The sequence below is a fragment of the Callithrix jacchus genome, chromosome 7 (assembly GCF_049354715.1).
Source record: "Callithrix jacchus isolate 240 chromosome 7, calJac240_pri, whole genome shotgun sequence".
NCBI lineage: Eukaryota > Metazoa > Chordata > Mammalia > Primates > Cebidae > Callithrix > Callithrix jacchus.
In genome coordinates this window covers 18,871,351-18,891,935 of record NC_133508.1, presented here as the reverse complement: position 1 = coordinate 18,891,935, position 20,585 = coordinate 18,871,351, and the positions used below count along the sequence as shown (strand labels likewise).

The window sequence follows — 20,585 nt, the reverse complement described above, 5'->3', positions numbered from 1 at the left end:
GATGTCACATAGCAAGCAGACAAAGAAAAGGAGTTTCAGCCCAGGAACTCAAATCTAGCATGGGGTTTGTAGATGTGTTAGCCTACTTACTCATGATTCAACTCTAGGGCAACAGAGGTATGCACTGCAACTTTCTTGAAGCCAAGTCAGCCCAACATCTATCACATCAGTAGAGCTGAGTGGTGCCCCATCCAGCAGAAGCAGCATCACGTGGAAGCGGTTCAAAATCAAGGTCACAGACCTCACTCCAGACCTACAGAATCAGAATCAAGGGCTGGGGACTAGCAATCTGTGTTTTTGTTTAGTTCTTGAGACAGGGTCTTGCTCTGTTGCCCTGGAGTACAATGGTACCATCATACCTCACTGCAGCCTTGAACTCCTGGGCTCAAATGATCCTCCAGCCTCACCCTCCCTAGTACCTGGGACTACAGGCATGCACCACCACGCTAGGTTACGGTTTGTTGTTTTGTTTTGTTTTTGTTTTTGTTTTTTTTGTAGAGATGAGGTCTTGCTATGTTGTCCTGGCTGCTTTCAAACTCCTCATGGTCTCAAATGATCCTCCTGCCTTGGCTTCCCAAAGCATTGGGATTACAGGCAGGAACTGCCATGCTAGGCCAATCTGTGTTTTTCATAGATAAGTATTCTGGTTAATCCTTGTTTGCGCCAAAGTTTTAGAACTATTGCACTATCCAGTGATGATGCATGGCCCTTGCTTAAATTAAGCTCTAAAGATAACTAGAGAAGAAATCCATGTCATTCTGAAATTGAAGAAAGATGGATGAACAAGATTGTGCTTGAGTAGGGCATAGCAAAAAAAGAAATAAAAAATACCTACTGGCAAGTAAGAGATAGGAGAAATGTTTTTGAGCACCATGAATCATTTTGGCAGTAAAATAGGCTTTTTCCCTTGTCAAGATACTTCATTTAAAAAAATAAGAAAAATATAAGGCATTCATTTTCTATGAAAAATGACTAAAGCCAGGGTTATTTTCTGTTTCCATACTTTCACTAGGTTATTAGTAAATTGCAGGTACATTTCATGAACTTTTCAACTGAAATCTTGTTCAGGATTCTGTTTCCTCAGAAAGAAGGTAAAATATATCTCACGTGTCAGTGAGATCATTCCCATAAATATCCTCTGTTAAATTGGTGAGAGTTTAGGCATTGATCTACTGCCTGACTCCAGTTTTGTTATTTTAAAAAATTCTGAACTTCATCTCCTGTTTCCAGCTCCCCTTGCCTGGAAGAGATTTCATTTGATGACTTACATGGAAGAACGGCTGACATGTCATTCTTTAGGTCTCCCAAGATGGCTTGTTCACCAGTGCTTGAGTCAGTGGATGAACTATATATTGGTTTTTTAAGAGATGACTCAGAATCTGACATCCAGTAACAGAAGGTAATAAAAACCACATTAAAACTAGTCTTTATTACATTTGCTTGCCACTTAACTTGCTTATAGTTTATAAATACACAGGGAAAAAAATTAACATCAAAGAAGTTGCAGCTGATTTTATCCCAACAGGCGTCTGTCTACTTGAAATGCTATAAACATTCTTTCTTAGGGAAACGATCCATTTTTTTAAAGATTATTACAATTCATGCAGAATTTACTAACTACTTCCTAAAAAGCAAGAGTTTCATCATGGTGTTGGAAACCAAAAACAAGATTTCAATCAAGGACAGTCTGACATTTCTGTTTCCAAAAATAAAACTGCATTATAAAATTAATAAGTTAATGAATTAAAAGATACACACTTTGCCTAAGATAAAAAACACTTAATTTACAAATCATTGTAGAGTGTAATGAAAGAAACAAAGTGAGACTATATAAATGTGTTTTTGAAAGACAGTGAAGATCTTAACTTAAATTTTAATATTTTGCTCATATATAGCCAAGAGTAGGAGAGAAAGCCAACCTAGGATCAATCCAAAGTTCTGCAGAAGAAACATCATCCAGGGTCGTTGTGTTTGAACATGAGTCATTTCAGGAAGCTAAAAAAAGAACAAAAACCAGAATAAGATCCAGATATATTCAACTGCTGGGAAAAGCTTGGTGGGAAAACATGAGAGACTGTTATTCAGAACTTAATAACCTTTAAAATTCCCAAAACAGTTACAAAATGCTGAATACCTACTCTACCATGATTTTGAAATGTAAGCCATTTGTGGTTATGAGGATCCCAGTATTGGCAAAAGCCTTTTTTTTTTTTTTTTTTTAAGGTAGGGTCTTGCTCTGTCACCCAGGCTAGAGTACAATGGCTGTAATCACATTTCACTGCAGCCTCAGCCTTTTGGGCTCAAGCGATCCTCTAACCTCAGCCTTCCAGGTGCGCAGCATTGCACCCAGCCAATTTTGCATTTTTTGTAGAGATGGGGTTTCCCTATGTTGCCCAGGCTGGTCTCGAACTCCTGCTCAATCTCGAACTTGAACTCAATCTGACTGCTGCAGCCTCCCAAAGTATTGGGAATTGGAGGCATAAGCCACTGCACCTGGCCTTTGGCAGAAGTCTTAAAATGACATGGTTATTAACCAAAAACAAACGCTTACTTTTCAGAAAATGTTTAAATGTGAAATAGATAATCCATGAAAGGTATTATTTTGGACTGTTCTATTAGCTTTATAAAACTACTAAACGCACAGGTTGTTGTATGGCATATATATGTACATATGTGGGGGAGGACGGAAAAAGAGAGAGAGAAGAATGACTAAGGTCTTCCTGATCTTCAGAATAGTACACAGTATCTCGTGTGTGTGTGTGTGTGTGTATTCTGGGGTTTTTCTTTGAGACAGTGTCTCACTCTGTTGCCCAGGCTGGAGTGTAGTGGTGGGATCTCGGCTTACTGAAACCTCTGCCTCCCAGGTTCAAGCAATTCTCCTGCCTCAGTCTCCTGAGTAGCTAGGACCACAGGTGTGCACCACCACACCTGGCTAATTTTTGTATGTTTTGGTAAAGACAGAGTTTCACTCTGTTGACCAGGCTGTCCTGTGGTTGTATTTTATTCTCAGAGAAACATGTGGCAACTATTTCATGTTTGGGAAATACCCTAACACCATTTAGTGGGAAATGTTCACTCAAGCATCTATATGAAGTGCCCTGAGGTGTATTTGTCTCAAATTATTTCAAATCCCTCACCCTGAGAAGTTCAGAGCAAACATGCCCCCTTCCCAACACAGTCATTTCTACTGGGGCACAGGCTGGAGTCAACGTGGATTGGAGATTAAACTCAATTTTGTCATTGTTGATATTTTGGGTCAGATAATTCTTTCTTGTGAGACTCCGGTCCTGTCCATTAGAGGAGATGTGGCAATATCTCTGCCCTTAGTCATGACAACCAAAAAGATCTGTAGACATTGTCAAACTTCCCCTGGGGGATAAAAATCACCTCCAGTAGAGAATGACTCAGATTATTCATGGGTCAAATGAAAGATCAAGGACTTTAGGTTTATGGCAATAGAAAATGGGTTGACACTTTTTTTTCAGATGGAGTTTCATTCTTGTTGTCCAGGCTGATGTACAGTGGCACCATCTCTGCTCACTTGGGAACCCTACACCTCTCAGGTTCTCGGTGATTCTCCTGCCCTAGCCTCCCAAGGAGCTGGGACTGCAGGCATCCACCACCATGCTTGGCTAATTTTGTATTTTCAGTAGAGACAAGATTTTGTCATGTTGATCAGGCTGGTCTTGAACTCCTGACCTCAAATAATCCACCTGCCTTGGCCTCTCAAAGCGCTGGGTTTACAGGCATCAGCCACCATGCCCAGCCAGGTTGACACATTTTTAAGTACATGGAGAAGAGCATCCTGAATGTTCTATTTGGGTGAGCTTGAGATATTTTTTTCTTAATTTGATAGCATGAGGGTGGATTATTATGAGCTGCCATCTCACACCCTGGCATGGACCAGTGGCATGATCTCAGCTTACTGTGACCTCCCTGCCTCCTGGGTTCAAGCAATTCTCCTGCCTCAGCTTCCTGAGTATCTGGGATGACAGGCACACACCATCGCACCTAGCTAATTTTTGTGTTTTTAGTAGAGATGGCATTTCACCATGTTGGCCAGGCTGGTCTTGAACTCCTGACCTCAGGCAATCCGCCCACCTCGGCCTCCCAAAGCGCTGGATTTACAAAATTGTCCCAAATTTTTAAAACGATTGTTCAATCTATTATGTTTCTCAGAAGCCTATGCTTATGGACTTGCTACTTGCTTGAGGGATTTAATACCTATAGAATTGAATGCATTTCTTATGAGAGTCAGCGGCCCTGCTCCCAGTGAGAAAAGCAAGAATCCTTGATTTTTGTATATAGATGACAGCATTACCCATCAAAAAAAAACACCATTAATATTTTCACAACTCCAGAGGCAACATTTACATGGAATACAGTGTCTTCAGGAGTTGCAACAGGCTTCTGTATTTTTTTTAAATCAACATAATGGATAACTTGCCATACGGTTAGCCGTGCCTTCTAACAGCACTTTTTCCTGCCGAGTCTTTCAGGTTGTTCTGCCTACAACGTCTTACGTAATGCTTATTTTATTTGCCTTTCATTTACATCTATTTATCACACTTTCCTATATATTTCCCCCCTTTTTCTTCTCATAATCCTGCAAGCGATAAAACTATTAACTCCTTTTAGTTTTGAAGAAACATTAGCTCAGAGAGGATAGCAGCTCACCCACAGTCACACTGTTGTGACATCAGGAGGAGGACAAGAAACCAGGTCACCTCGAAACTGTAGTGGACATACGAAAAACTGCAAAGACCAACTCTCTATCTGAAATTCATCCTTTCTATCTGAAATTCTTCTTATCTATGATGACCAAGGGTGAACTGGTCTAATTAGAAAAAAAATGGAAAATGTCAATGGCAGAAACAGCCTATGAGGCATAAAAGTGTCACTGCATGTGACGAAAATTTGATAAAATACATGATGCAATCAATAAGGAATTAGGTATCAATAATCAACATTTAATAAATCAATAAACAGTAACAGCAAATACACCAACAGAAAATTAGGCAAAATATACCAAACAGGTAATTCAAGAGAAAAAAATTAAATGGTCTAAAACATTTTGGAAAAAGGTATGATCTATAATAATTTTTAAGCCAGGTACAGTGGCTCACACCTGTAATCCCAGCACTTTGGGAGGTCAGGAGTTCAAGACCAGCCTGGCCAATATATGGTGAAACCCAGTCTCTATCAAAAATACAAAAGTCAGCCAGGTGCAGTGGTGGCAGTGGTGGGTGCCTGTAATCCCAGCTACTTGTGAGGTTGAGACAAGAGAATTACTTGAACCTGGGAGGCGGAGGTTGCTATGAGCCGACACGTGCCACTGCACTCCAAGTTGGGTGACAAGAGCGAGACTCCATCTCCAAAATATATATATTTGTCATAATTTTTAAAATGCTAACTACAAGATGCCATTGATACAGCTATTATGCTGCCTTTTTTGTAAAAGATAACACAGTACTGGTACTATGTTTTCAAGGCAGAAAATATGCATTTGAAAAGACTAACTTTGTAAGCTCACAGAGGTGGACAAACTGCAAATCAACATTTCAAAAAAAGTTGAAGGAGATTCTATCCTGAAAGTCTCTATTTCCATTCTGGTGGCCCATGGGAACTTTCCATGTTCAGGCATAAATCGCTTTGGTAAGAAACCCAGCTAAACTTGCTCTTCTGATAGTACTTGGCTCCTTTCAGTATGATTATGGGTGAACATATGAACCACAATATCTCTTGGATACCAAATACCAGAGAGTCCTGCATAAAGTGTTTCCAAGAACTCAAACCCTATCTAATTACAACTTTTCACCTTCTCTTAATCTCCAAATATATATATATATATATTTGGTGCAATCTTGGCTCACTGCAACCTCCACCTCCCAGGTTCCAGTGATTCTCCTGCCTCAGTCTCCCAAGCAGCTGAGACTACCGGTGCGTGCCACCATGCCCAGCTGATTTTTGTATTTTTTGTAGAGACGAGGTTTCACCATGTTGGCCAGGATGGTCTCAATCTCTTGATCTCATGATCCATCTGCTTCAACCTCACAAAGTGTATTTTTATCCATCATTTTAGCCAGTAAATTTTGAAGGAAAATAAAGGTTTATATGAATTAATTTTTGAGAGAGAGAGAGAGAGAGTGTGTGTGTGTGTGTGTGTGTGTGTGTGTGTATATATATATACATATGGTTAGAAATTTAAAATTACTGACAAGAGTTTAAATGTCATCATTTCCCTCTGAATTTCAAAAAAGAAAGAAAAAACGCTTCTTCCTCCAGGGCAGTTCAGTTCTGTTATTGAGCAATTTTACGGTTCTTGATTTATACTCTAAGAGTAGAGGAGTTGAAATGATGAATAGAGTATATATATTAACAATGATGTAAAGGAACAGAGAAAAAGAAGACATTTTAGCAAAAGTGTCTTGCCCAGAGGTAGTGCTATAAGAAATGTTCTTTAGATTTCTGCCAGAAGCTTGGAAACCTTGAAGTAGAAAAGTAACTTCCTTTTTTACCACCATGTTTCACAAGTTGTCCAACCCAAATCAGTAGATGCAAACAGTTGTTAGTCAAGCAGTTGTAATTTTCTAGAAATAAAAAATCTTTAGCTAAAATGCATCCCTTTGGTCTGCCATTGTTGAGTTCTTTTTTCAATTGTGAATCAAGGCACAGGTAAGAATTTCCTTAAACTGCACCAGAGTCCACAGACTACAACAGAAAATGGTCCTCACAAATTCTGTTACCTAATTGAAACCTATTTATGATGACTAACTCTAAGTAGCATTTCTGAACATTTTAGAAAGTGATATTAAGAAAATGTTTCGGCTGGGCATGGTGGCTCACGCTTGCGATACCAGCTCTTTGGGAGGCCAAGGCAGGTGGATCACCTGAGGTCAGGAGTTCAAAACCAGCCTGACGAGTATGATGATACCCTGTCTCTACTAAAAATACAAAAATTAACCAGGTGTGATGGCAGACACCTATAATCCCAGCTACTTGGGAGACTGAGGCTGGAGAATTGCTTGAACCCAGGAGGTGGAGGTTGCAGTGAGCTGAGATCTCACCACTAGACTCCAGCCTGGGCAATAGAGCAAGACTCCATCTCAAAAAAAAAAGAAAAAATAAAGAAAATGCTTTAAACTTGAGTCAGTCCCTATAAATGCAATCCTAGACAAGTTGAAGCTTTAAAATAAATATTCATGAGGAAAATCAGGAGAACCACCAATAAAGAAAGTAGATAAATATCAGCATCTGGTCCTATGTGATAACGGTATACTAGGGAGAACCTGTCACAAAGGATTATCTATGAAACATCCTCTGGAACCAGTATTTTGTCTCTCTTTCTTGTACATCTGCTTTTTAGACTCTCATGACAAGCAAAGCCTTTGCTGTCTACTTCCATCTGTAATCTGAAACTGGTTTCCTATTGGCATCACTGAAGACCCATTATCAAATATTTCAACACTTGCCTTTATTCATGATTCATAAATATACACACTGAAGAAGGAAGATCAGCCTGCAATGCTTCCAAGATTAAAGATGTCGAAGAACTTTCATTGTTAAAAATTTGCAATTCAAATATGGAAACAATATTCATTTACTGATGACATTTAGAGACGTCTTCTATGAAGGTAAGGTTGTACTTTAAGTATTTTTCTCTCTCAAGAGTGCATGGCTTTTGGCTTTGTGAACATTTAGAAGTGACTTGTTTCTCCATGCATAAAGTTCACTTAACTGATGTATGACATCTTTTTCCAAGAGGGGTCCTAAAAGTCACTGTGCACACTGAGGCAGTCATACCTTTGCATTTGATAAGCAGAACCGTGTTTGTTTCTGTGAAATATGATAAAGACGAAAACTCAGAAACTGATTTTGGAGGGCATCCTAATTATGCTGAATCTCTGGAGGAGTACAGATTCCGTGGGAGTCTCTAACTCCAGCCCATTTGTAAATGGCTTAGTTTGTCCTTGCAGAAAGCAGACATCTAAGAACAAAATGGAACTTGACGGTGCAAGTCACCATCTGGCTTACAAATGTGCAATTTCCTGTTTGTATATGCAAACTATATACTTAACAGTTTAAACCAGGGACTTCCAGTTTCTAGTCCAGCATATACGGAGCTAAGAAGTTGCCACTCTGTCCTAACAGGTAAAGCTGATCAACTGAAAAATCAACAGCTTTTTCTAGATCTATCAGGGAAAGGTACATACTGTCTCAGATATTGGACAGACAGAAGGTAGATTCAGAGAATCACAACTCACCAGAGCAGAAACCCAGTAGGAGAAACCTTTGCTAGAACCAGTCAGTGCAAGGTTAAGAAAATCTGACTGCAATGAATGAACTGCTGAAAGCTCAGCCTGGACAACTCTCGAGTTTAATTCCAGAAGACCTAGTCATGGAAGGCCACCAGACTGTGTGAGTTTTATCTCCAGGAGCTCCACAGGTCCTCACAGTGAAAACTGAAGAAAAATCTTCTTATGCTTCTGGTAGGGGAAGAAGGAACATAACCATTTTGAAATACACCAGAGCATTCTGCTCTTAACAAGACCTGCCCTTGGGGGAAACTGGTTAACCAGAGCCGAACCGATTGGGGTTTTATCAAAGCCTAGCCACCTGGGGAAGGAAAATACCCAAGTTCAGCCCTTTTAGCCATCCTGTCTCACTTAGGGGAAGAGATCATAAGAAACACTGATGAAGTTCATAGTCCAAGGGCACAGGCTCACTGAACAACTGAGATCTACCAAAGGACTATAGAACCTTCCCCTTCCCCATGTATTCCTTACTACCACATTACTAATGGCCTATTTAGCACAATGCTGTTCACTCAGGACAATATGTCCACCTTTCAAATTACAGGACATATTAAAAGGCAATAAATGGTTTAAAGAAACTGAACAACCATCAGAATCAAAATCAGATGTAATAGAAATGCTAAAATCATTGGACCAGGATTATTAATATTAATAATATTAATCATAGTATTTTAAAATACTATGATTAATATGTTAAGAAATTTAATGAGAAAAGGAGACAACATTCAAAACAGAAGGAATATAAGCAGAGAAATAGAAATTATAAAAAAAAATAAATGCTAGAGATTAAAAACACTGTAAAAGAAATGAAGAATGTCTTTGATGGGCTAATTAGTAGAGTAGACATGGCTAAAGAGAGAATCTCTGAGCTTGAGGACTTTATAAAACAAACTTGAAAACCAGAAAAGCAAAGAGAAGAAGGCCTGAAAAAGAGAAAACTCTGAACAGAATATCCAAGAACTTTGGGACAACTACAAAAGGCATAACCTATTAGACAGAGGAGGAAGAGTCAAAACAGCAGAAGGAATATTTGAAACAACACTGAGAATTTCTCCAAATTAATGTCAAACACCACATTACAGATACAGGAAGCTCAAAGAACATCAAGAAGGAGATATGCTAAAAAATATCCCCTACATCTATACATATCATCTTTAAACTTCAGAAAATCTTGAAAGAAACCAGATGAAAAAAAATCTTACCTTTAAAAAAGCAAAAATGAGAAGTATCTGACTTCTCAGAAACCATGCAAGCAAGAAGAAGGTTAATAAAATATTTAAAATGCTAAGAGAAAAAACCTACCTATCTAAAATTCTGTACCCTACTAAATCATATTTCAAAAGTGAAGGAGAAATAAAGACTTTCTCAGAAAACGAAAATAGAAGGAATTTGTTTTTTGCCAGTAGCTGTGCCTTGTAAGAAATGTTAAAAATTCTTCAGAGAGAAGGGATGTGATATTAGTCAAAACTTTAGGTCTATATTAAAAAAAAAAAAAGAACAGCACTTGAGAATGAATAAGGGAAGGTAAACAAAAACTTTTATTTTTCTTATTCTTAGTTGATCTCATAGATTACAGTTAATAATTATAATACTGGATTCAATTATGTATACTCACATATAAGTAAAATGAATGAAGATGTAATAGAAGAGACAGAAGGGAATAATTACAGATATTTTATATAAGGCACTTGCACTACTTGTGAAGTAGTATAATATTATTTGAAAATAGACTTGGAGGCTGGGCGTGGCAGCTCATGCCTTTAATCCCAGCACTCTGGGAAGCTGAGGTGGGCGGATCACGAGGTCAAGAAATCGAGACCATCCTGGCCAACATGGTGAAACACCATCTCTACTAAAAATACAAAAAAAATTAGCTGGGCGAGGTGGCACGTGCCTGTAGTCCCAGCTACTCAGGAGGCTGAGGCAGGAGAATTGCCGGAACCCAGGAGGAGGATGTTGCAGTGAGCCAAGATCGTGCCACTGTACTCCAGCCTGGCACCTGGTGACAGAGCAAGACTCTGTCAGAAAGAAAGGAAAGAAAGAAAAGAAAGAAAAGAAAGAAAGAAAGAAAGAAGGAAAGAAAGAGGGAGGGAGGGAGGGAGGGAGAAAGAGAGAGAAAACAGACTTGGATTAGTTGTCAATGTATAGTACAACTCTAGGACAACCATTAAAATAAATTTTAAAAGAAGCATGATTTATATGCTAAAAATAAGAGAAAACAGAACCATGTAAAATGCTTCATTAGAAACCAAAAGTCAAGAAAAGTGTGAAAGACAAAGGTAGCGACAGAGAACAAAAGTAATGAATAAAAAACAGGAACAAATAAGGTAAATATTCATTCAACTAAGTCAGTAATCACTATAATAATTATCTAAATATACCAACTAAAGTCAGAGATTTAAGAGTGGATCAAGAAACAATACCCAACTACATGAAAGTACATGCCATCTACAAGAAACCTGCTTTCAATAAAAAGAAAATATAGATTATAAGTAAAGGGTTGGAGAATGTTACATAAGTGGTTGTAGCTATCTTAAACTTCAGACTGAGCAGACTTCAGAGCAAAGATGGTTGTCAAGGATAAATGGTATATTACATAATGATAAACCAGTCAATATTCCAGGAAAACACAAAATCCTTAATGTGTATGTACCTAACAAGGCAGCATTAAATTGTGTGAGACAAAGATGGATGGAACTACAAGGAAAAGTAGATTTATTCACAACCAGGTTGGAAGACTTTAACATTCCTCCATCAGAAATGAACAGAGGGGTTCTGGGTTAAGATGACTGACTAGAAGCAGCTCGTGTGTGCTTCTCTGACAGAGAGGACAGAAAGTGGCAAGTAAACACTAGCTCTTCAACGAGATCATCCAGGATGACATGTTTAGAAACATCAAGGAAGTAATGAGACTTATGGAGAGTTCAGAAGAGTGAGAAGGGAAAGCTGCCCACTTTGGACTGAAGTGGAGCCAAGGCAGGTCCCCACCAAGAGAAACGTTAAGTGAGCAAGAATGCCTGATGACCCACACTTCTTCCATGGACCTTTGCAATCCTGGGCACAGGAGATCCCCCCACCTCCCCACAGGTCCTCCAGACTGACATGGAGAACTTCACAGAGTGTGGGAAGAGCCACTGTTCAGGCCCATGAGGAACCCCAAGGGCACTGGATTCCTGAACACCATGGCACCAAGTGTCTTAGCTCCACCAAGCAGGAAAGCCAGGCTCTCTTGCAGCTACAGTGCTAAGGAGTAGACAAACTACAGGCCTCACTTCCATCAACACCTTGCCAGGGGGCCCCCAACGCAGCCACCCCACCTCCACCTGGGCACTAGGGCCAGTAGCCGCTCTGCATTTCTCTGGGATGGTGATTCCAGAGGTAACCAACAGGTCTGCCCTTTTTGCCCCTGCCACAGTCCTCACCCCCACTGCCCTCAGGCTGCAGTTAGAGCAAAGAGCATAAGACTTGCAGGCCTCCAGCACACCACACCTGCCTTATGGAAAAGTGGCCAAACTATTTTCTACACGGGTCCCTGCCCCTGCTCCTCCTCACTGAGCAGCACCTTGTGACGTGGGTCTATAGCACAGCCTCCCTGCCCCAACCCAAGCACTTCAGTGGTGCCTCTGCATTTCTCTGGGGAGGAAATTCCAGAGACAACCCACATGCTCTTGGCCATCGCTGCTGCAGCAGTTCTGCCCTTGCTGCCCTGAATAAAGACCCTGCTCACTTTGTGGACACCTCCAGCACACTGCAAGCAGCATAAAAAGAGGAGCCCAGTTCTCTCTTCTCCGTGAGCCCTTGGCTCCCTGCTTTTTACTAGACAGGGCCCCGAGCTTGGGCTTGAATGTTCATTGGGGTAGCCACCCCACCCCCAGTGAACAATCCTATTGGCAGTGGCTTTGTGTCTCTCCATCATGGAGTTCCCAGAGGCAACTGACAGCTCCCCTTGCCACTGCTGTAGCAGCAGAACCTTCCTTACCAGTGCTACCTGGTCCCCTGCCACAAGGCTGTGGAAAGAGCAAAAAGACTGAGTGCTTTACTTGCACCTCTAGCATAACCCAGCTGCCCTACAAAGGAGAGGCCAGATTGTCTTCCCCATGAACCCTCTGACCCCCCTGACTCTTTACCAGGCAGCCTGGGCTTCAGTGCAGCCACTTCACCCTGGGCTGATCATTCTGACAGCAGTTCTATGTTTCTCTTGGGTGGAGCCCCAGGCGACAAGTGAAAGGGCCTCTGTCATTAGCACTGCCAAGGTCCCCATCCCTGCTGCCCCACAGCTGGGGGAGGAACAAAAAGCCTGAGCTTGCCCATGGGCTGTGGTGCACAGCACTGGAGTGCCAAGCTGAGATCCATGGCCAGCACTCAAGTAGGAGAGGACCCTACCCTCTCACAGCGCTGAGAAGGGGTGTGGCTGCAAACACAAGGAAATACAGAGGAACCAAGTGGCCGACTAAGAGCCTGTCTGCTGGTCATTACTCTTAAGCATCATCTACTGGATTAGAGCCCAAATTTCAACACCAAAAATACTATGCTAACATAGACCCCTGTGAAACCAGCGACTAGAATTCAGCCACAAAAAAAGACCCTGCACAAAGCCTTGGCCCTAGGGAAACATCCAGAAATGAAGCTAACTGACTAGATTCAAATTATACCACAGTTAAAGGAACATCATCCCACACAGATGTGAAAGAACCAGCACAAGAACCCTGACAACTCTAAAAGTGAGAGTGTCTCCTTACTTCCAAACTGCCACACCAGCTCCCCAACAATGGCTGTTAACCAGAATGAAATGGCTGAAATGAAAGACAGAATTAAGAATATGGACACAGAAAGGGGAGTACTAAACACTGGGGTCTATTGGGGGGAAAAGGGGAGGGCCAGTGGGAGGGGGAGGTGGGGAGGGATAGCCTGGGGAGAAATGCCAAATGTGGGTGAAGGGGAGAAGGAAAGAAAAGCACACTGCCATGTGTGTTCCTACGCAACTGTCTTGCATGCTCTGCTCATGTACCCCAAAACCTAAAATCCAATAAAAAATTAAAAAAAAAAAAAAAGAATCTGGATAGCAATAAAGATCACCAAGATTCAAGAGGAAGTTGAAACCCATTCCAAGAAACCCATTCCACTACATGAATTTCATAACACAATCAGAAGTATTAACAGCAGAATAGACTAAGGAGAGAATATCAGGGTTTGAAGAGTGGTTCTTTGAATTAACTCAGTCATACAAAAATTAAGAAAAAAAAACTCTGAAAAATGTGGGATTATGTAAAGAGATAAAATCTATGACTCATTGGCATTCCTGAAAGAGAGGGAAAGAAAGCAAGCAACTTAGAAAACATATGAGGACATTTTCCGGGAAAATGTCTCCAACCTTACTACAAGGGTTGACATTCAAATTCAGAAAATTCAGAGAAGAAAACCCTTGCAAGATACTATATAAGACAACCATCCCTAAGACACACAGTCGTCAGATTCTTCAAGGTCAATGCAAAAGAAAAGATATTAAAGGCAGCTAGAGAGAAGGGGCAGGTCACCTTCTCATCAGGCTAACAGTGGATTTTTCAGTAGAAATCCTACAATCCAGAAGATGCTGGGGGCCTATATCAAGAACCCTTAAAGAAAAGAAATGTCAACCAAGAATTTCATATCCAGCAAAACTAAGCTTCATAAGTGAAGGAAAGATAAAATCCTTTATAGACAAGCAAATGATAAGGGAATTTGTAACTACCAGACCTGACTTACAAGAGGTCCCTAAGGAAGTACTGAATGGAAATGAAAGACTGTTACCAGCCACCACACAAACACATAGACTACTGACACTCTAAAGCAAATACACAGTCATTTCTTCATAGCAACCAGCTAACAATATGATTAGAGGATCAAATCCGTACATATCAATATTAACCTTGAATATAAACAGGCTAAACGGCCCACTTAAAAGGCACAGAGTGGTAATTTGGATAAAGAAGCAAGACCCAAATATATGCTTTCTTTGAAGAGACCCATCTCACATACAAGAACACCCTTACACTCAAAGTAAAAGGGTGAGGAAACATCTATTAAGCAAATAGCAAATAGAAAAGAGCAGGGGATGCTATTCTTATCTCAGACAAAACAGACTTTAAGCCAACAAGGATCAAAAAGGACAAAAAAGGGCATTACATAGTGATAAAATGTTTGATTCAACAAGACCAAATTATCTAACCAATGGAACAGGTTAGAAAATGCATAAAAGTGTACACCTACAATGATCTGATCTTTGACAAAGTGGACAATAACAAGCATTGGGGAGAGGACTCACTATGCAATAAATGGTGCTGGGATGACTGGTTACCCATGTGCTGAAGATTGAAACTGGACCCCTTCCTTTCACCATATATAAAAATCAACTCAAGATAGATTAAAGACTTAAATGTAAAACCTAACACTATAAAAACTCTAGAAGAAAACCTAGCAAATAACATCCTGGACATCAGTCTTGGCAAGTATTTCATGACAGAGACTCTAAAAGCAATTGCAAAAAAAATTCAAAAGTTGACAAGTGGTACCTCATTAAATGAAAAAGCTTCTGCACAGCAAGATAAACTCTCAACTGAGTACACAGAGACCTACGGAATAGGAAAAATATTTGCAAACTATCCATCTGACAAAGGTCCAATATCCAAAATCTATAAGGAACTTAAATTAATTAACAAACAAGAAACAAATGACCCGATTAAAAAATGAGCAAAGGACAGAAACAGACATATCTCAAAAGTTGACATACACATGACCAACAAGCATATGAAAAAATGCTCAATGTCACTAATCATTAGGGAAATGCAAATGAAAACCACAATGATGCACCGTCTCACACCCATTAGAATGGTAACTATTAAAAAGATAAAAAAATAGCAGATGCTGATGAGGTTTCAGAGAAAAGGGAATGCTTATATACTGCTGGCAAAAATGTAAATTAGTTCAGCCACTGTGGAAAATAGTCTGGAGATTTCTTAAAGAAGTTAAAATAGAACTACCATTCAACCCAGCAATCCCATTACTGGCTGTATATCAAAGGAATATAAATTGTTCTGCCATAAAGACACACGTACCCATGTTCATCACAGTACTATGCCCAGTATCAAAGACAAAGAATCAACCTAAATGCCTGTCAGTGGTGGAGTGGATAAAGAAAATGTGGTACAAATACACCGTGGAATACTATACAGCCATAAAAAAACAAGATCATGTCTTTTGTGACAACATGGATGAAGCTGGAGGTCATTATCCTAGGTGATTAAAACAGGATCAGAAAACCAAATACCACATATTCTTACTTATAAGTGAGAAATAAATATTGACACAAAGAAGGAAACAATAAATATTAGGGTCCATTTAAAGTGGAGGGTGAGGATTGTAAAACTACCTATTGGTTATTACGTTGATTGCAGAGGTGACAAAATTATCTGTATACCAAATCCCTACAATATGCACCTTACCCATGTAACATATTTGTACATGTATCCCTTGAACCTAAAAACAAATGGAAGATTAAAAAAATGAACAGATATCTAGCAGGCAGAAAATCAGTAGACATAGTTGAATTCAGCAGGATATCCATCAAGTGGGCATAACTGACATCTGTAGACTAGTTTATCCAACAAAGGAAGATTGCAAATTCTTCCCCAGCTCACCCAGAACATTCACCACGATAGACCACATTCTGGGCTATAAGACAGACCTTAACAAATTTAAAGTAATAGAAGTCACACAATTTCCATTCTTAGGTCATATGGATTAAACTAGAAATCAATAACAGAAAGATTGCTGGAAAATTCCAAAAGAACTGCAGATTAAAGAACATACCTATAAATAACACAGGAGTTAAGAAAGAAATCTTAAGAGAAACTAAAAGTGTTTTGACTGAATGAAAATAAAAATAAAATTTATCAAAATTTATGAGCTAGAGTGAAAGTGGTGCTCAAAGGGAAATTCAGAGCACTGAATATGTATCTCAGAAAAGAATAAAGATGTACACTTAGTATTCTAAGCTTCCTTTTTCAGAAACAAGAAACAGAAGAGCAAATTAAATCCTAAGTAAGCAGAAGACAATAATGAAAGAGCCGAAATCAATGAAATTAAAATCACATAATCAATTCAGAAATTCAACAAAACCAAATCTCATTCATTGAAAAGATTAATAAAATAGATAAGCCTCTAGCTAGGCTAACTAAAAAAAAGGAGAGAACATACAAAGCATTGATACTGTAAATCAAAGAGAGGATGTCGCTACAGATTCTGTGGACATGAAAGGATAATAAAGAAATGTTAGGAGTGACTCTAAGCTCCCAAATTTGATATCCTAGATACAATGGACCAATTCCCTGAAAAACAAAGTCTGCTAAGACCTACACAAGAAGGAGTAGACAATCTGAATAGGACTTTATCTCTTAAAGAATTTGAATTAATAATCAAAAGCCACCCCAAACAGAAATCACCAGGCCCAGATGAACTCACCAATGAACTCTACCAAACACTTTAGGAAAAAATTTTACCAATTCTTTAAAATTTTTCAGAAGATAGAAGTAAAAAGAATATTTCCTTACTCATTTTGTGAGGGTAGCATTACTCTAAGAACAAAACCAAGCAAAAGACATTATAAGCAAAGAAAACTACAGACCAGTGCCTCTCAGAAATATAGATGCAAAAACAACAAAGTATCGGCAACTCAAATCCAACAATGTACAAAAGGAATTATACACCACAATCAAGTGGGATTTATTCCAGGCATGCAAGGCTGCTTCAACAATTGGAAATGGCATATAACAGAAAGTCCAGAAATAGTCTCACGTGAATCTAGTGAGCTGATCTTTGACGTAAGAGAAAACACAGTAAAATGGACCAATGGCCTCTTCAAAAAATGGTGCTGGAACAATCTGAAATCCACTTACAAATAATGGGAATCTAGACACAGAGTCGTACATTCTTCACAAAAAATTAATTCATAATAACACACAGACCTGAATTAAAAATGCAAATGCATAAAAATTATAGAAGGTTATGATAGAAAAAATCTAGGTGACCTCGGTATAGCAATGACTTTTTAGACAAGATGCTAAAGACATGATCTATGAAAGAAAAAATTCATAAGCTTGGCTTCCTTAAAATTAAAATGTATTTAAAAATACACACACACACACACACACACACACACACACATATATATATACATATTTACATATATATATGTATATACACACACATACATATATATATACATATATATGTATATACACACATACATACATATATATATATATGTATATACACACATACATATATATATATATATACATATATACATACATATATACATACATATATGATTTATTTGGGCCAAGCTTCAGGACTGCAATCCAGGAACACAGATTCAATTTGCCCTGAATATACACTCCCAAAATTAAAACTTCAGTTCAGTGGAAGACAATATCAAGAGAATGAGAAGATAAGCCACAGACTGGGAGAAAACATTTACAAAACATTATCTGGTTAAAGAATGGTATTCAAAATAGACCTTTTAGAAGACAATAGTAGGAAAACAGACCATTTCCAATTAAAAATGAGAAGACTTGCATAGAGACTCCCCAGAGAAGATATATGATGGCATGGAGTCACAAAAAAGATGCTGAGAATTTTATATTATTAGGAAATTACAAATTAAAAACAAAATGAAATATCCCTATATATCTATTAGAATGGCCAAAATCCACAACACTGACAGCAAAAAATGCTGGCGAGGATGTAGAGCAACTCGAACTCTCATTCACTGCTGATGGAAACGCCAAATGGTACAGCCACTTTAGAAGACAGTTCGGTAGCTTCTTACAAAACTAAACATACCCTTATCATATGATCCAGCAATTATGTTCCTTGGCATTTCCTCAACATATCTGAAAATGTTTGTCCACATGAAAACCTGCACAAATGAATTTATAGCAGCTTAACCCATAATTACCAAAATTTGGAAGGAATCAAGATGTCCCTCAGTAGGTAAATGGATAAATGGCGATACATCCAGATAGTGAAATATTATTCAGCCCTAAAAAGAAATGAACTATCAAACTGTGAAATGACAGAGGAAACTCAAATTTGTATTATGAAATGAAAGAAGCCAATCTGAAAAAGTAGCATACTGTATCATTACAACTCAATGACATTCTGAAAAAGGCAAAACCATGAAGATAATAAAAATAGTAGTGGATCATGGGAATTTGGGGGAAGAATAAACATGCAAAACAAAGGGAACATTTAGGCAGTGCAACTATTCTATGTTATACAATCATGGGTATGTGTCATCATCTATTTGTCAAAACCCATAGAATGTATAAAACCAACAGTGAAACCTAATGAATGATGATGATGTGTTAACGTATGTTGGTGAATTGGAATAGATGCATCACTGTGTTGTAGGATGTCGATAGTGGGGTGTTTGCGCATGTGTGGGGACAGGGGACATGTGGGAATGCTGTACTTTCTGATCAGTTTTGCTGTGAACCCAAAACTGCCCTACAAATAAAGTTTAACTTAAAAAAATCAATGTTTCGGTTACACTAGCCTCATTTCAAGGCACAATAGCCACATGTAATTACTGGCCACCATTTAGATAGTGTAGGGGAGAAAAATGTTAATGACTCATCTCTAAAGAAGCACTCTTAACAAGAGCTACACATCCACTTTGAGAAGAATCATCATGGTTATAACTCATTCTGTACTTTTTATGTCTCACCCACATAATTCTATTACTCTAAAAAATATTTTAAAGTACAAAAGAACAAAAAAGCATATTTCAAGTTACTGGACTGTTTAATGCCCAGGGTCCAACTAGACTGTGCCATTTGGCAGGCTTTTGTTGATACCTGGGACGAGATTTAGTCCAAGCATTTTCCATATACTAGACCACCAATGCACCTACATTTTTTTTCCCCAAATGTGATCGCTGCTATGAAGAGTCACTGGAATAACTCCCTAACATCAAACACAGAGAAAAAAAACAAAAAAAGAAAGCTTCTGAACATTCACTCATTCACATATTGAGAACAATGTTAATAAGGCATTCAGCTTATTTTTTCTCTCGATTTTTGGAGTCTTTTGATGATTATTTATTGATAACATGTCAACTAAAAAATGATTACCAAGAGACACGTAGTCGTCTTCCTATCAAATAGATACATCTTGCTAGCTGTAGTGCTGCACCATGAAATCAATCACAGCGCTTTTTACTTTTCTTCCAGATAGTTGGAAACACGAAGCCATACGTGGGTTGTCTCTTCACAGCCGTGATCATCACGACACTCAAACTGTAGATGTATTAAATCTGTAAACCCGTATTAGTCCTAAAAAGCAAGCCGGTGTGTACCTGGCATTCACTATCACAAACTTCACGGCAATGCCAGAAAAGTTGCTCTAGTGAACACGAAAAAAATTCATGCAAAAATTAATTTTGTCATACAGCACAAATGGACTTAAAAGGACATGATTACTTGTAACACTGAAAGAAGATAGAGATTTCCTTTATTTATTGTCAAAAATGCATATTTCTCTATTTACACAACTTAAAATTGAAGAAGGGAAAAGCAGACCCTGAATGAGTTAAATTTTGATTTCTGTTTCTAGTGGGTTTCAAAAACAAGAGAAAAGGGCTTATGTGATTGTTGTAGAATCCTTTTGACCTGTAAATGTGTCTTTAATGTATACATTTTTATGCATTACAGCATTATATTTTTTAAAATACTGCTTGTAAAATACATCTCTCTGTTAAATAATAATTTGTTAAGCAGTAAGCATGTATTTTTTTTACTCCCAAGATGTTAAAATCTAAATTTAGCAAAGTTGAAAGACAAAAATCAACACACAAAATCAGTTGCGTTTCTAAATACAAACAATGAACAATCCAAAAAAGAATGAAAACACATTATTTGCAATACCATCGAAAAGAATAAACACCTAGAAATAAAATTGGCCAAGAAACTGAAAGACTCATACACTGAAAACTACAAAACATTGCTGAAGAAATTAAAAACAAATAAATGAAAAGACATCTCATGTTCATGAATCGGAAAACTTAATATTATTAAGATGCCAGTACTACTTAAAGTACAGACAAAAGGTAATCTCTATCAAAATCACAATCAAACAGCCACCCTAAAATTCAGAAGAAATCTCAAAGGACCCTCAAATAGCCAAAACAGTCTTGTAAAAGAATAAATTTGGAGGTCTCACATTTCCTGATTT

General features: G+C 38.5%; 1 protein-coding gene across 17 annotated transcripts in view; it reads right to left on the bottom strand.

The window, feature by feature from the left end:
• Positions 1-1,410: 1,410 nt before the first annotated feature.
• Positions 1,411-20,585, bottom strand: part of SLC39A12 (solute carrier family 39 member 12) — a 147,883-nt gene continuing 128,708 nt past the window's right edge. For 16 of the 17 annotated variants that reach the window (XM_078329555.1, XM_078329556.1, XM_078329557.1 and 13 more), the window contains one exon: positions 1,411-1,995. In XM_078329555.1, the coding sequence (XP_078185681.1) occupies positions 1,867-1,995 (129 nt within the window). In that variant the 3' untranslated portion in view covers positions 1,411-1,866. Of the gene's footprint in view, positions 1,996-7,328; positions 7,837-20,585 lie in introns of those variants that run through there. The other variant, XM_035306881.3, reaches the window with a different exon arrangement.